The sequence below is a fragment of the Rhincodon typus genome, chromosome 17 (genome assembly GCF_021869965.1).
Source record: "Rhincodon typus isolate 14 chromosome 17, sRhiTyp1.1, whole genome shotgun sequence".
Lineage (NCBI taxonomy): Eukaryota > Metazoa > Chordata > Chondrichthyes > Orectolobiformes > Rhincodontidae > Rhincodon > Rhincodon typus.
In genome coordinates, this window is record NC_063348.1 from 32,696,000 (window position 1) to 32,711,940 (window position 15,941).

At 38.6% G+C, this 15,941-nt stretch overlaps 1 protein-coding gene across 1 annotated transcript in view; it reads left to right on the forward strand.

Annotated features, from left to right (window-relative positions):
- The first annotated feature begins 1,190 nt into the window (after window positions 1-1,190).
- LOC109913339 (phosphatidylinositol-4-phosphate 3-kinase, catalytic subunit type 2 alpha) overlaps window positions 1,191-15,941 on the forward strand; it is a 75,826-nt gene continuing 61,075 nt past the window's right edge. The window contains exons 1-3 of the mRNA XM_048607336.1: window positions 1,191-1,214; window positions 9,327-9,448; window positions 10,112-10,269. Of these exons, the coding sequence (XP_048463293.1) occupies window positions 1,191-1,214; window positions 9,327-9,448; window positions 10,112-10,269 (304 nt within the window). The remainder of the gene's footprint in view (window positions 1,215-9,326; window positions 9,449-10,111; window positions 10,270-15,941) is intronic.

Genomic DNA, 15,941 nt, shown 5'->3' on the forward strand with positions numbered 1-15,941 from the left:
CATCAGAGGAGCAGGAAAGCTGATGTTTTGGGTCAGGACCCGAAATGTCAGCTTTCCTGCTTCTCTGATGCTGCCTGGCCTGCTGTGTTCCTCCAGCTCCGCACTGTTATCTCAATGTTGTAAAAAGTTGTTTCTGACTTGAGCATTCACAATTATCCTATTACTGGATTTACTGCCTGATTTTAACCAGGAGATTGCTGGTGAAATATTTCTATCAAGATAATGAGGTTTGCATTGCTTGGTAGAAGCAGAAACACTGAAAGGATAGGTTTGCACTCTTTGTATGACCTTTTGCATCTTCTAATGTGACTAAACTAGAGATGAAATTGAGAAATGGTCCCAGCATTTCCTGACTAATGGTACAAACATTGTAGTCGACAAACATTCCTTTAAACAAACGAGTTCTTGTTCCACAAGGGCACATTTCCTGTTTTGTTAAAGACACTCAAGTTAACTTCAGACTGCTCAGGAAAGCACCATGAAAAATGTACTTGGAATATTGTTCCAGGCAACTAAATTGGTTTTTATATTCAGTTTTTCCACGGTTGATCCAAAGTGTCTAATTTCCTTTCATTACCATTTTTAACATTCCAGAGCAGCAACCAGCTGTTTTATTTTTCCCTCTTGGGGTGACACTGAAGTAAACCCCACCATAACAATGTACAGTTCAATGAAGATTTTTAATTCCTTAGTACTTTGAGATGTTAAATATGTTGTGAATTGTCCACAGTGCTGCTTGCAGAGCTGAGATGTGAAATCTAAGTGCTTTTTTTCTAGCTTTTTCAAACTTAATACATTGATAGCTGTTAACCTTTTCTTATTTATTTGTCCATTCTACCATCAAAATTGATCACAACCAGGTTAGTAGGCATAGCACAATGTCAGCATCCACTCGACTACCTCCTATTTCTGAAAGAAAAGTCTCTGGTCGGCCTTTTTTTTATTTTTGCTTCTGACTGCTTTACTTTGCAGTATGTGTTGTATTCAAAATAAGATCTGAGACTTTCCAGACAACGTAATTACTCTCATTGATACCCATTGCCATCTCTTCAGTCATTCTTGCTTTTGAAATTTGAGAAATGCATTGGAATCTTTCACCTTTTGGTTTTTCTTGGCCTTTTTTTTTTTGCACTTGCGTATAAATTGCAGAATAGGATTTTCTTTTCTTAAAATGTAAATCCTCGTGCATAATGCCTTCATTACCAGATATGCAGGTGAGTTAACATTATTCTAGGTTTAGTCATGTCTCCTCTTCTGTGAATTGTTCAGATCTATTAGGTCCCTGTTTTTCACACTACAGTTTTGATGAGTAATACTTCAATTTAATAGTGCTCCATATGATGTAATAGGATCGAAGTCAGATAATTATTGTCTAATGTGTCACTCAACAGCTGATTAATCTTGACTTAAATGGTAGTTTACGCTTGATTTTATGGCAGGTGAGATCAGTTGTAGCGTCATATAGTTATACTGCATGGAAACCAGCCATTTGGTCCAACTCACCCATGCCAACCAGATATCCTAAACTGGTCTAGTTACCACCACCCCTCCTCATGGGTGATGGTAGAGTCACTAGATTAGTAAGTCAAAGATCTAGGATAATGTTCTGGTGATAAGGGTTCAAATCACATGATTGAAAATGGCAATGTTTGAATTTACTAAAAAATTTGGAATTGAACATTTTAAGTGTCAAGTAGAATTTTAAAAACCCATCTTGTTCACTTTTTGAATGTCCTTCATCGAAGGATAACTGTTATCTTGCCTGGTCTGACCTATGTGTGACTCCAGTCTGTCTGTAATGTTTGGTTCTTTAAATGGCCTAGCAAGCCACTCAAGGATGATAAAGGATGGGCGATAAATGTTGGCCCAGGCAGCACACCCGTATCCCATGAATGGGGGGGAAATATCCTCTTCTCTCCATGTATTTTTCTGCAACATAGTTGGCATGGTGCAGGCAGCCTGCTTTGCAATGACCATAATTTAGGTAGACATCCAGCATTTGGAAATGTAATTTGAAATTAGTAGGAAATGAGGAAGTGCAACCATTTGAAGCAAGGCCAGTTTCCTTTCATGAAAAATGAATTTTGCTGCAAGTATTGAGTATTCTGACTGGAATGTTAACTGTGTTTCATTATAACCACTGAAGGTTATAGAAGTCAAATTCCCAAAAATTGAATGTTCTAATATGGTGATTTGACATCAATCACTGTGTCTCCAATATAAACCCTTGCTATTAGTTAAACAATCAAGGCTGCATTTGACTTGTCGGAGGAAGAGCCAGTCTATTTTTAACTCCTGGTAAAACTACAAATTTGCTTTTTAAAAACTGTTAATGCTTAACCTTCTAAAAATGAGATCCTATTAGTAAGAGTTAATGTGTTTTCCAATGTAAATATTATTTGGTTCAATAGCCTATTCATCTCATTATTGTGAGAGCAACTAGCATTAGATGGACTGTTGAAACCTAGTTTCTTAGACAAATTTGCCAGTTTGTGCCCTTGTGCTCAGTTTTAATAAACGTGTAATATTCGCACCATCGTAGGAGACCACTTCACATCAATTTTCTTTTCTTATTCTAAACAGTGAACAGGCACATCTATCCTTTCCCACCTTCCCCAGTTCAAAACATCTATATAATTAGGGAAACTGAAGAGGATTTGTTCTAGGTTATTTCTTTGTCACTCCCAGCAATGTTTGCTCACTGTTAGAGGTCTAGGGACATGACATGCTTCCTGAAGAGTCCAGAGGAAGGAAGAAACTTTTTGAAAAAACAAGTGATTTATTTTTTAAGACTGCACATGTCGGAATGAGGCTATTTCCTATAACAGTTCAGTGTATTTGAAGATCTGCAGCATGTGAATAGTAGAAGTTGACTGTTCTTTCCCAAATAGTTGCCGGGAATGCTGTTTTCTGACCTGAGATACTGTACAACTGTTAGGCAGACATGCATTATAGAGAAACTGTTTTATTATATTCAGCAGCTTTTGTGCTGAAAACAGGAAATTTTGAGGCTTTAATAGGAAATGAGGAACTGCAACCATTTGAAGCAAGGCCAGTTTCCTTTCATGAAGAATGAGTTTTGCTGCAAGTATTGAGTATTCTGACTGGAATGTTAACTGTTTCATTATAACCGCTGAAGGTTATAGAAGTCAAATTCCCAAAAATTGAATGTTCTAATATGGTGATTTGACATCAATCACTTTGTCTCCAATATAAACCCTTGCTATTAGTTAAACAATCAAGGCTGCATTTGACTTGTCGGAGGAAGAGCCAATCTATTTTTAACTCCTGGTAAAACTACACTTAAGTTTTGGAACCGATCTATTCTCTGCTAATTGAAAACTTTTGTAGATCATGCATCCTTTTCTGACAGCTGAGAAGATGGGCAGTTAAGCTAACTTGGGGTTGTAAATCAGCTGCTCTGACCACTTCAAGCATCCAGTGTCTGTTTGAGAACCAGTAGAGGGAGGTTCAGTCTGTGCAATTGAACCTTTTTCTGATTTGAGGGGATAGTGAGACTAGGATGTAAGTTGGGAGTAGAGCAGTGTTAGTAATTTTGGGAGCATTGGCCATCAGCAACTGGACATAATTGGGTGAGAAATGGGCTTGAGGGTTTTATTGGCTAGGGCAGCATTTATTGTTGATCATAATTGCACAGAGGACAGTTAACAGTCAATCAGATTGCTATGGGTTTGGTGTCATACGTAGACCACACCAGACGAACACAGCAGATTTCCTTCTCTCAAGGGCATTAGTGAAGCAGATGGGTTATTTTAATTCCAAATTTTTGTTGAATTGAAAATCTCCCATGATGGGATTCAAATCCATGTCCCCAGAATTGTTGATTTCTGAAGAAGGGTCTAGGCCCGAAACTTCAGCCTTCCTGCTCCTCTGCTGCTTGGCCTGCTGTGTTCATCCAGCTCTACACCTTGTTACCCCAGAATTGTTGGCCTGGTTTCTGGCTTACTTGTCTAATGACATTTTATCACCGCCACTGCCTGTTGGAGAACTAGATCTCAAGATCCCATTTTCTTGTGATAGATTATTGGCTGAGTGTCCACAGATCATACTGCACATTTCAGTGCCATCTGTTCCTTTTTTTTTTTAAAACAAAATGTTTGTGCATGTAATGAGCCATCATAACCTGAGCTGGGATTTTAACCTGAGCTGGGATTTTAACCTGAACCTTTGGCCTAGATGTAGGCACACTACCACTGTGCCACAAGACCCTTCTGTTGCCCATTTAATATGTTATGACACATCTCCAGGGCAGATTGGACTTGAACCCAAGTCTCTTAGCCCAGGATATGCACCCTGGAGAGATCAGAATTTCAACTCCGTGCCTTAAATCACTTTAGTCACAGAAGATGCTGGCCCGTTTTCCCCATTTTTCTATTTACACAGTCATTTAATCAATTAACCTCAGTCAACAGCTGAACAATTGCTGGACAGACAGATTTCCCTCTCCACTTTTAAAGATCTGAAGTCCTTCAAAAAAGCTCTTTTTTTTTTTTACTACTTAAGGGTGTATGGGTATTTCTGCCTGGGCCAGCATTTATTGCCAGTCCCTAGCTGCTCTTGGTGGTGGTGAGGAACCTTCCTGAATCACTGCAACCCATTTGGCACAAGCACGTGCTTTCAGTGAGAGTGTTCAGGGTTTTGACCCAGCAACAGTGAAGGAACAAGAATATTTTTCCAAGTTTGGATAGTGAATGGCAAGTGATACATAACCAGGTAATGACCATCTCCAGCAAGTGAATATAACTATTGTCCCTTGACATTCACATGGCATTACCATCACTGAATTCCCCCATTTATCAACATCCTTGGGTTACCATTTGACCAGGTCAGAGGCTAGGAATCCCTTAGCAAGTAACTTACCTTCTGAATCACCCACCCTGTCTGCCATTTACAAGGAGTATGATGAAATACTCCCTTCTTGCCTGGATGACTGTAGCTCCAACAACAAACTTTTTGTTAGTAGTGTTTCTATGTATCTCCATTCGCTGTCCTTCTAGACAGCAGGGTTGATGTCTTTGGAATGTGCTCCCAAAGGAGCCTCTGTTGAATTTCATTAGTGTATCTTCCATTGCTGCTACTGAGCTCTAGTGGTGGATGGAGTGAATGTTTGTGGATGTGGTGTCAGTTGAATGGTCTATTTTGTCCTTGGCATCAAGCTTTTTGACTTTTGCAGCTGAAGTGCATTTCTAGTCCAGTGATCAAGACACTTTTGATTCTGTGGGATGGGGTAGACCAAATAGATCAAGTGTCTGTAGGGGACCTTGATCGCAGCCAATCTCGACAGGCAATTATACTCGAAATAGCTCTTTGTCTGTTCCCATAGTAAGGATAACTACTAATCAGGCCAAGTAAACCTAAATGGGATGAGAATAGTCTGGGTCAGATTCAATGATTAGCTACAGTTATGTCTGCCAATCAATCACTGCCTTGCAAAGAAAAGGTAATTAGGTACCGTTCAGGTATATTCCATTGAGAAAGGTAGGACAGACAAACGTAGAACACCTTGGTTAATGAGAGAGGGTGAATTTATTTCAGATCTCAAATGCACAAAAAAATTGAAAATCAGACTGATTTACAGAAGGTTCAGAGGGCCCTTGAAAAAGCAAATAAGAGCAAGAAGAGAGAATGAGAGAGACTTCAATTATGTAGACCAATTTCTCCAATTTATCTGTTTTTCCTTGGGGCAGGGAAGGAGTTTTACTGGATGCTCAAAATCCAGAATGCTGAACAGAGTGGATGGGGAGAAACTATTCCCATCAGTGGAATGATCAAGAAGCAGAGAAGTCTGAATTTAAGGTGATTGACTGCTGCTTCAGCAGTGACTTAAAGAAGAGCCTCTTGCACAACCAATGGTTAGCATTTGGAATATACTACCTAAGAATGTGATGGAGGCAGACTCGGAAAGATTTCAAAAGATAATTTTGGTTATTACCAGAGGAGAATTGATTTGCACGTTTGAAGGTTCACACAAGGTAAATTGCTCTTGCAAGGAACTGGCACAAAGACAATTAGTCAAATGGTCACTTTCTGCACGATAACATTTCTGTAATTTCATTTGTTGTACTGAGTTTTTTTCTAAAACTTTTTTTGGCCAACAGTGGTTTCAATTTCAAACCTGTTATTCATTTGATTTTTTTTTAACAATAGAAATATACAATGCTTCCTTAACTGTGGTGTAATGTATTGAAGTCTCCCTACTGGCTGTATTTGTAGCACCAATGTCAGCAGTTATCACTGAATGTTTTAGAGATGAAGTGTTAAAAGTCTAGTTTGTACGGTGTTTGTTTGTACATACTTCAAAAACAACTTGTATTTATGTAGAGACTTTTAATGGAATGAAACTTCCCATGGTGCATCATTTAAAACAAAGGGTTACACCAAAGGCATGTGATTATGTAAGGAGTTAGTGGGGCAAATGACCAGAAACTTGGTCGAAGTGGTAAGTTTATAAAGAGTGTCTTAAAAGAACACAGGTCTAGAAAGGGAATTCCAGAGCTGGTGGTCTTGGCAGCTGGAGGCATAGGTACCATTGGTAAATACTTGAAGTTGGGGATGCTTAAGAGACCAGAATTAGAATTGCAGATGAAGTGGTAAGTTGTGGGGCAAGAAGACATTCAAGATTATAAAGGGCAAGACTGTGTAGGGGTTTCTAAAATGTTGACAGAGCTAGTGACATCGATGTTACTACAACGGATAATATTAACCCAGAGATCCAGGTTCAGGCTCTCTTGGGGCATGGGTTCATGTCCCCAAAAGCAGGTGGTGAATTTAAATTTGATTTAATCTGTAACTTTAAACAAATTGAGTATGGAAAACACATCTGGTTCACTAATACGGTTTAGGAAAGGAAAATCTGCCATCCTTACCTGGTGTGGCCTGCATGTAATTCCAGATCCACATTAATGTTAAATAAGATAAAAGCCCATGGTGTTAAGAGCAAGGTACTGGCATGGAATGAGGATTGGCTGATTGGTCAAAGTTAGAGAATGAGGATAAATGGATCTTTTTCAGGTTGGCAGCTGGTGACTAATGGAATTCCACAGGGCTCAGTGTTAGGACAACAATTATTGATGTTATTCATTAACAATCTGGACGAAGTTTATAGATGACAAACATAGGTGGAGAGACCGGGCAATGTTCAGGAAGTGCAGCAGAGTGGGCTAAGACATGGCAGTCAGAATACAACCTGGGGAAGTATGAGGTTATGCATTTTGCAAAGAAGAATAGCGGGGTAGAATATTTTCTAAATGGGGGACGATGTTGGAAATCTGAAGCACTAAGGGACTTGGGAGTCTGCAGTTAGGAAGGCAAATGCAGTGGTAGCATTCGTTTCAAGGAGTTAGAATACAAGAATAGGGATATACTGTTGACGTTGTATAAGGATCTGGCCCATCTGCAAGTGGACTATTTAGTGTAGTTTTGGGCCCCATATCTAAGGAAGGATGTGCTGGCCTTGAGGGGATTCGGAGGAGGTTTACAAGAATGATCCTGGAGATCAAGGTAGTTAAGGACTCTGGGCCTGTCCTCAATGGAATTTAGAAGGATGAGGGGTGATCTCATTGAAACTTACAGAATGCTGACAGGCCTGGATACAGTGGACATGGAGATGTTTCCACTAATAGGAGAGACTAGGACTTGAGGGCACAGCCTCTGATCGGATGACCCTTTTTAGAACTGAGATGAGGCATTTCTTCAGCCAGAGGGTAGTGAATCTGTGGAACTCATTGCCACAAAGCTGTGGAGACCAAGTTATTGAATGTCTTTTAAGACCAAGAAGATCTTGATTGATAAGGACATGCTAGGTTACAGCGAGAAGGTAGCTGAATGGGGTTAAGAAACATATCAACCATGATTCGAGTGGAAGAGCAGACTCTGTAAGCCGAATGGCCTAATTCTGCTCCTGTATCTTTATGGTCTTATGGTTGACACTTAATTGGCTCCTGAAAGGGTCTAGCAAGCAGAAAGTTCGAAGGAAATCTGGTATGGCAACAAATGCTAGCATCAACATTGACACCCAAACCCCATGGGAAAAATGTTAAACTTCTTGTCCGTTTTGGGGGGAAAAAATTGAAAATGTTTGACTAGGAGTCCCTAATAGGCCAAGGAGCTTGGGAACGGCTGAGAAAGGGACGGTTGAGATTCAGGTAGCTGAGTTTTGTGACCTTCAGTTTAAGAAGCGTAGGATATTTGTCATTGAGTATTTTCCTGAAGTGAGTTTTGCAGAATGGGAGTAGAATACAATGTATGCGCATTTTAATACTTGAAATGCAATTCATGGCACTATTTTAAAGTTAGTTTAATTAGATTGCCTCACAAACTGCATGCCGCATGTAGCCAAGTTGTATGTTGTTTGTGTTTCAAGAAGACCAAACTCAATAGCATTCAAGTAGGGGGGGAGAATCTCCCGTGGTTTTGAAATGTGATGTTAAGCATATTGATCTACTTTCTTAGTATGCAAGCATAACTTGGTTTTCTCATGGGAAAAATCTAAACCTTTTTAGTTTGGTTCCTAATTTGTGCTTTTCTTTTGTACGATGTCATTTTCCCCTTAGAATGCTGTGACTGCACACTAGAGGAATGTTCTGCAAATTGAGTAATTGGGTCACCTCATTTTGTTCACTGGCAAGGCACTCATGACAGATAGTGAAGCACAATAATGACACAGTTATTATATTCTTTACACTGCCTGTTCCTTTGTAGAAGTTAGTGAGATGAATTGGAATTAACTTAAAAATTATGCACACATGAAAAAGGTTTAATAATCTTTCTTGAAATATGTATCCAAATTAACATGAATTGAATCATTAGGGGAGCATCTTTACAATTCATTTCCATGTTCAACTTGATTGCAAATTCCAAAAAATCTTTTTGGTATATCATGTTTTTAAGAACATTTTTGGAATCTTTTTTTCAGCAGGGTTTGTATGGAAAAAATTAGCTGCTTTTTGCATGTGTATTTCGTATCCATATTTATCTACAACATTCGTGCTATGCACCATGCTTAATGTGTTTACGGCATTCCAGAGTCAACCTTGGTTTAAAATTGTTGGCTCTAATTCAGTGGTTGAAAATTAGATACGCAATCATAATATATTAAATATTCTGGCTTTTTGACAGAACCACAGTAATATTATAGTGCAACAGCTTTTGGGTATTGAGGTAATTTTAACAGTTAAATGACCTACTTAGCTCATTTTAAGAACCTAAACTTTGTATGGAGAAAATCAACTAGGTTTGTTGTGTTGGTTCTTGCTGTGCATTATGGTTAATTTGTTTAATGTATTGCAATGACAGTTTTGCTTTAGAGCCTTCTGGTTTCATTACAGGTTAACAATGGGACCAGTAATTATCTTAAAGGTGAAAATATTCCGGAACAAATTTATTCACAAAATGAGGAGGTGGCAGCTTTTTGGCAAGAACTCATTAAGTAAGAATGACCAACTTTCCATTTGCTACTTTAATTCATTCTAATAAATATGATTTGTTTGACATTCAAAGTTGAGTTCATATGTAATTGCATGAATTCCCCAAATGTGATGTTTCTAAAGAGAAACAAGGATAAGGCTTCTGCTTCACTGCTGTCCAGGCTTGTGAAGATGAGTTAAGCACATCCACTGAATTCCTCACATTTGAAACTCCTGACAAATGCAAGCATAAGATCTAAGAATGTGGGATTTCAATAACTTAGCATGTCTGTCATCCTGAGCAAGATTAATTGACCTTTTTTGGTGTGTGGATGCTAACTGATTCTGCAATTTTACGAGGAAAGAATATTTGAAATTACTCTTGTCTACGGCATTACTTCTGCAATATGCTTTGTTTATTCACTCATGGGGCACGGACATGACAGGCTGGGCCAGCAATTTACAAAAAACTTGATTTGTGCATTGTGAATGATCTTGTGTAAATATTCCAGTACTGTGCCCAACATTAGTGTTTTCTGTTGCTATCCAATCTTTACTGCAGACATGTGTTCAAGCATTAAATTTGGTTCAGAAAGAACAGTAAAATATTGGACTCCAAATTAATGTCAGATGTTTGAAGTTGAATTTCTTTTGATTTTATTCCCCCCCCCCCCTCCCATTTGTAGACTACGATCCACATTTCCATATAGTGACCACTCCACAAATCCAGGTTATGTTTTGAGTCCTGTTATGCTTCATCGTGATATGAATGGAGAAAATGCTAGTGTGAAGGTCTCCATAGAGATTGAAGAGTTTCAGGAACCAGTCACATTCACCTGTGATGGTACGTTTTACCATTTTTTTGAGTAAACATTGTGAAGTGTACATTTAGTGGTCTTGCAAAATGCATAGATGCATCATTACTTTATTAATGACGCTTCCTTGAAATTTCATTTTGGCAAATTGCTTCCGTGAGATGGTGGCTTTTTACATTTGAATGCAAATAATGTTGTGAAAACACATTGAGCAAATATTCAGATGTTTGTGTAATTAAGGATGCGCATCTTCAGTTTTTTGAATGAGAACCATTTGAATTGAAACGGCTCAGTTACATGCAGCAGCTTCTATTACACAAATGGAATTCTTGTGGAATTTGACCAATTTATCAATGTCCAAATATTTCTCGACTGTGAGAAATCAAATTCTGGAAAATAGTTTGTGGAATTAATTCCCTAGGAACCTATTTCCCAGAAAAATGATGAATTCTGATAAATGATTTTACTTGTGGTACTTGAACTTCATTCTAGCCTGATAACAAAAGCATCTCCTCGTGCAAGTTCAAGACATCAATTCTAACACGGCTTCTGTGCCACATATTTTCCCATTTGTATCTATTTTAAATTAAAAATGCACATTAACTTTGGACATACATAAATGCCTATATCCTCTGATAAAGTCAAGTCACATGACACTGTTGCAGTCCAATAGATTATTTAAAATCACAAGGTTTCGGAGCGCTGCTCCTTCGTCAGGTGAAATGACCTGATGAAGAAGCAGCACTCCAAAACATTGTGATTTTAAATAAACCTGTTGGACTGTAACCTGGTGACATGAGACTTCTGGCTTTATCCACCCCAATCCAACACTGGCACCTCCTTATCAACTAATAAAAGACAGACCACTAGAAATAGTCAACAGATCCATGAATGTCTGTGGATCAAGAAATAGTGTTCATGTCTTGGTCAATTATCTTCATCGGGTGTTCTGATGCTTCTTGATAATCTCTAGTTTTTCTGTTATTTTTCTTTATAGTTTTCCAGTGTGTACAGAGTTTACCTTTTGCAAGTAAACATGTTCCTGAAATGGGTAATTTGCCCTATAGACATGTTTGCTTAACTTGAACATCCAAAATGCCTCCAGTACGCTGATTTTCAATCACTGGTGTAATTGAATCTATCAATTTATTGGTACACCGGTTGAATGTATATCTTTTTGATTTGTTCAGCTATTGAATATGCAGTTAGGCACACAAAGATACAGACTTGCTCTTGTTCCAATCTCAAGACAGCGCAATGTCTGCCAATTAGAACTTCTGAAATGCAGTCACTGTTGAGAAAAATTGGCAAAATAATCTGTCTGGTTTTTGTTATCCTTTTTGTTTTGGTGGTGGAGGGTGGTACAAAGGAGATGAAGCACTTAATACTAAAACAGGTTATGTAAATGTCTCAAACTTGTACAATTAATCAGACTGTATATTTGCTATTGTAATTCCATAAATTTAAAACTTTGTCTTCGGAAGTGCTACTGGCTAGGTGAAATTGCATTATTGATGAGTTGTGACATATTCGTGAAGCAACAACAAATGACAATTCTGGTAGAGGTTAAATCCTGCAGTCAGTTTTGAAATGAGCATCCTTATTCTTGTCTGAAATTTTTAGAATTAAGGAAACATTGCTAATTAGGTCTCCAATTTGCACAACAATTAACCCCATGAGCATTCATTTTATTGTACTCATTCAGCTGTGAACAGTTCTTGGTGAAACTAAAGAATGGGAATAGTTTTGAAAAATTAGTGTTTATACTGTTTGCTACAGAGTGACATTTGCCTAAGTTCATTAGCAAAGTTTTTCTTAACACACATTAATGTCTTTAAATTAGAATGTTGGTACTTGGTTATTTTAAATAGCATGATTTAGGTGTCAATATAAGAACCTAAATGGGAGCAGAAGAATGCCATTCAGCTCTTCAAGACTACCTGCAGTTGAATTGTGGGCCAAGAAAACTCAATTGTCTGTGCACATATGGGTGCTTCTAATCAGGGACTGATTAGCAAACTAAATTTTCCCTCCCCTTTGAGAAATTGCAAGTTGCAATTTTTCCCTGTTGAAATACTTTATCACTATCACGATATAATTCTTCAATTAAATCTGGTTCAACCACAGTACTTAAGTCCTCACATTATTTGCTATATATGTTTTTAACCTACTTTTTCATTTGCATAGTAAGACCTCCCTTCTGATGATATTCTAACAAAGTTGCTTGCCTTACAGAATGACAGACAATGGAAGATCAAATTTTAGGTATTCCTCAGGTCAAATGGGGATTTTCTTTTTAATGTTTACATTTTGATTGCTGTAGAAAAATTGCATTTCGCTGATCTAGAGCAAATCTTCTCTTGGTATTCTTTCTAGCTCCGTCTGCATATTTATTATTTCCATGTGATCTTTTCTGAATCTGTCCAGTTCCACTCATTCTGCAAAAATAGCTATAAACTCTATAAGAGGCTTGTATTTTTCATTTAATTGTTGCTTACAAATTGCAGATTTTTAAAAATCCCTTTTTGGGTTTGGGCATTATTAACAAAGCCACCTCATACCTCAACAGTAATTGTCCTTGAAGTGTTGTTGAGCTCCCTTTCTTGCACTACATAGTGTATGGTGAAAGTACACAGTGCTTTTATGTGAGAAGATCTGTTGCCAGTTATCATTTGGCGATATACTCTGGGTTATATCTTTAACTAAATCTACTGTTGCAATGCTTTAAAATGTCTCCTCTTTTTGTAGTAACTTAACTTTTTTCCATCTCCCCTCTTTTTTTTTTTTTTTTTTTTTTCTGAGCAACCGCTCCCAAGTTTAACCAGAACAGTGAGTATTCAGTTGGCACAATGCTGAGCAATGGAACACTAAAAGATGCATAATGTTGGTGTAATGAGGAAGGAACAAGCTATAGGTGGTGAAGTCATCGTGTGCAACTTGAAGGGAGGGGGAAGTTGATGGGTGTTAGGAAAAGGTGTGCTGGTGTTTTTATCCACTTAGATGGCAAAGATCATGGTTTTAGGAGGTGTTGTTGGAAAAAGATTTGCATTGCATCCTACATCCTGAAGTCTGCAGAGGCCTTCCAGGGGGTTAGCATATCATGGTCAGCTTTCAAACTGGACAACATGGAAATGTATTCTGGTCAAGATTAAACAAGTCATGGCCAGAGATGGCTTCTGCACCATCCTGTGCTCTTCTTGCCCCTGCTTTATTTATGCTTTGCTCTCACCGTGCTCCTCCTTAGGTGCTTCTCCTTTTGTACTTTCTCCAGACTTTTTTTCCTTTTCCTGATAAGTCATCCTGGAACAAAATAAAAATCTGCAATACCAAAGAATTCACATGACTTATAATTCATAACTTAATGACTTCAATTTGAATAAAAAAGTGCATGTTTTGATCCTTTGTTTCCAGGTGCTCATTTTCCTTAATTATACAATTAGAATGAAATCAAATCTTTGACATCTCCTGTGTGTTTGGATTTTCATAAAGCACATGGTAATGGGCTACAAGAAATATAGGGGAGAATGTTCCCATCTGAAATTGTTAAACTCAACGTTGAGTCCTGAAGGCTGTAAGGTACCTAGGCAGAGGATGAGATGTTGTTCCTTCAGCTTGTGTTGAGCCATGCTGGAGCACTGTAGCAGGCCAAGATAGAAACATTGACATGGGACTATGGCAGGGTGCTGAAGGGCAGGCAAGTGAAAGTTCAGGGTCATTTTAATGGAGAGTGTCGGTATTTGGCAAATCAGTCTCCCAGATTACGTACAGGAAACCACATATTGAACAGTGGATGCAGTGCAGACAAATCTCTGCTTCACCTGGAAAGTATTATTCATAAAGCATAGAAACAGGCCCCTCAGCCCACCGTTAGTGTGTGGCAACCGCCAACCAACAGACACCAAACTACACTAATCCCGTTTACCTGCACTTAGTTTGTAACCTACTGTGCCCTGGCATTTGAAGTGCTCATCCAAGTGCCGCTTAAATGTTATGAGTACCTGCTCAGGCAGCATGTTCCTTATTTCTCTCCCCTTCTAGGTGAAATTTTGTTTTCTCTCCGATCTCCTCTAAGTCACTTGCTACATATCCCTGAACACTACAGGCAATTTAGCATCGCCAATCCACCTAGCCTGCACATCTTTGGACTGTGGGAGGAAACACACACCGACACGGAGAATGTGCAAACTCCACACAGACAATCGCCTGAGGGAGGAATTGAACCCATATCACTGGCGCTGTGAGGCAGCAGTGCTAGCTACTGTGCCACCCTGTGTGTACCATGACTGCCAGCTGTTCACCCATGGATGGTGATGAGGGAGAAAGTAAATGGGCAAGTGTTATGCTTTCTGTGATTGCATGGTAAGGCGCTTTGGGAGCGTGGCGAGTGGAGGCGTCGTCGACCAGGGTGTCTGAGGGCACGGTTCCGGTGGAATGCTGATTAGGGAGGGTAAGAGAATGTGTCTTGTGGCAGAAATGGTGACATCCACCCTTGGATGTGGAGGCTGACGGGGTGAAAGCCGAGGACTGGGGACCCCCATCTTTGTGAGGAAGAGGAGGGAAAGGATGAGGGCAGCATCTTCTGATTTTTGTTTCAGATTTCCAGCAGTTCTTTTTTTTTTGTTTTTGGCCTTTTGACTAATTGTTATCTGAAATTCTTGCTTACTCTAGCTGGTTTAAACACTTTATTTTGCAGCCTGAAATCTTTCTGGTGTTTATTTTTGTTGTAGAATTTTAAGATGTCAATATTTTGTATGGAAAAATGCATACATGTCAGGATATTAAAAATATCAGATTTTGGCTTCCCATCGGCTCAGCTAGCTTCCATAATGAGTGATTGAAATATAGTGGTAATGAAGGTCCCAAGTTTTCGATCCATTTATGTCTGTTTTAATTGGCTGAAATATTGAGACCTGTTCTGGACACAGCTTTGGAAAGTGTTCATGGCATGAATCTGTGATCACTAAGTATGAGTGTGAAGTAGAAATGTTACAATCAAACAGCACTGACCCAAATACCATACAGGTTAAGTTACGTGTGATTGCTTTTGAATAGTGATGCTGCTACTCCATTGTAGCTGACAGGCCGAGTCAGAGTTTCAATTCCTCACATTTTATTAATAGTACTTCTTTTTTTTTTTCTTTTTCCTATTTTGTTGTCTTCAGCATCTCCCACCCCAATCTGTTGTTTCTGGGGATTAGAGCACCAATTAATATTGTCTTTAGTTATCCAGTTAAGTATCTATCCTGGAGATTTTCTTGAGATATTTTTGACAGTCTTCCTTTTATGAACTGTTTGTTTTCCCTCCTCTCTCCAAGATGTCCTGAACTGGCCTTCCTTTTCAAGGCAACTTCTGATTTTTAGGTTCTGTAGTATACAAATGCAACCCTTTTTTTTTACTTTCTCCTCTGTTGTATTGGATGCTAAGTACCATCTTGCTATCCAGCTGCTCCTCTGACATCAAGTTGTACAAAAACATTTTTCTGAAACATTGCTAAAAGTGAGCATCTTGTTTGGTTTTCGCCAAAAGTTATTTTCCTAATCATTGATCTTAATCTTTCCCTTTGCTTTCAGTAATCATCAGATATCTGTTTTCTTTGTTATTGTGTAAATTAAAACAACGTGAAGCAAACATTTTAAATTGAGACTTCAGCTGGATCGACCCTGAATGTTGAAGTAACTTTTTTCTAAAATGTCTTCTGCC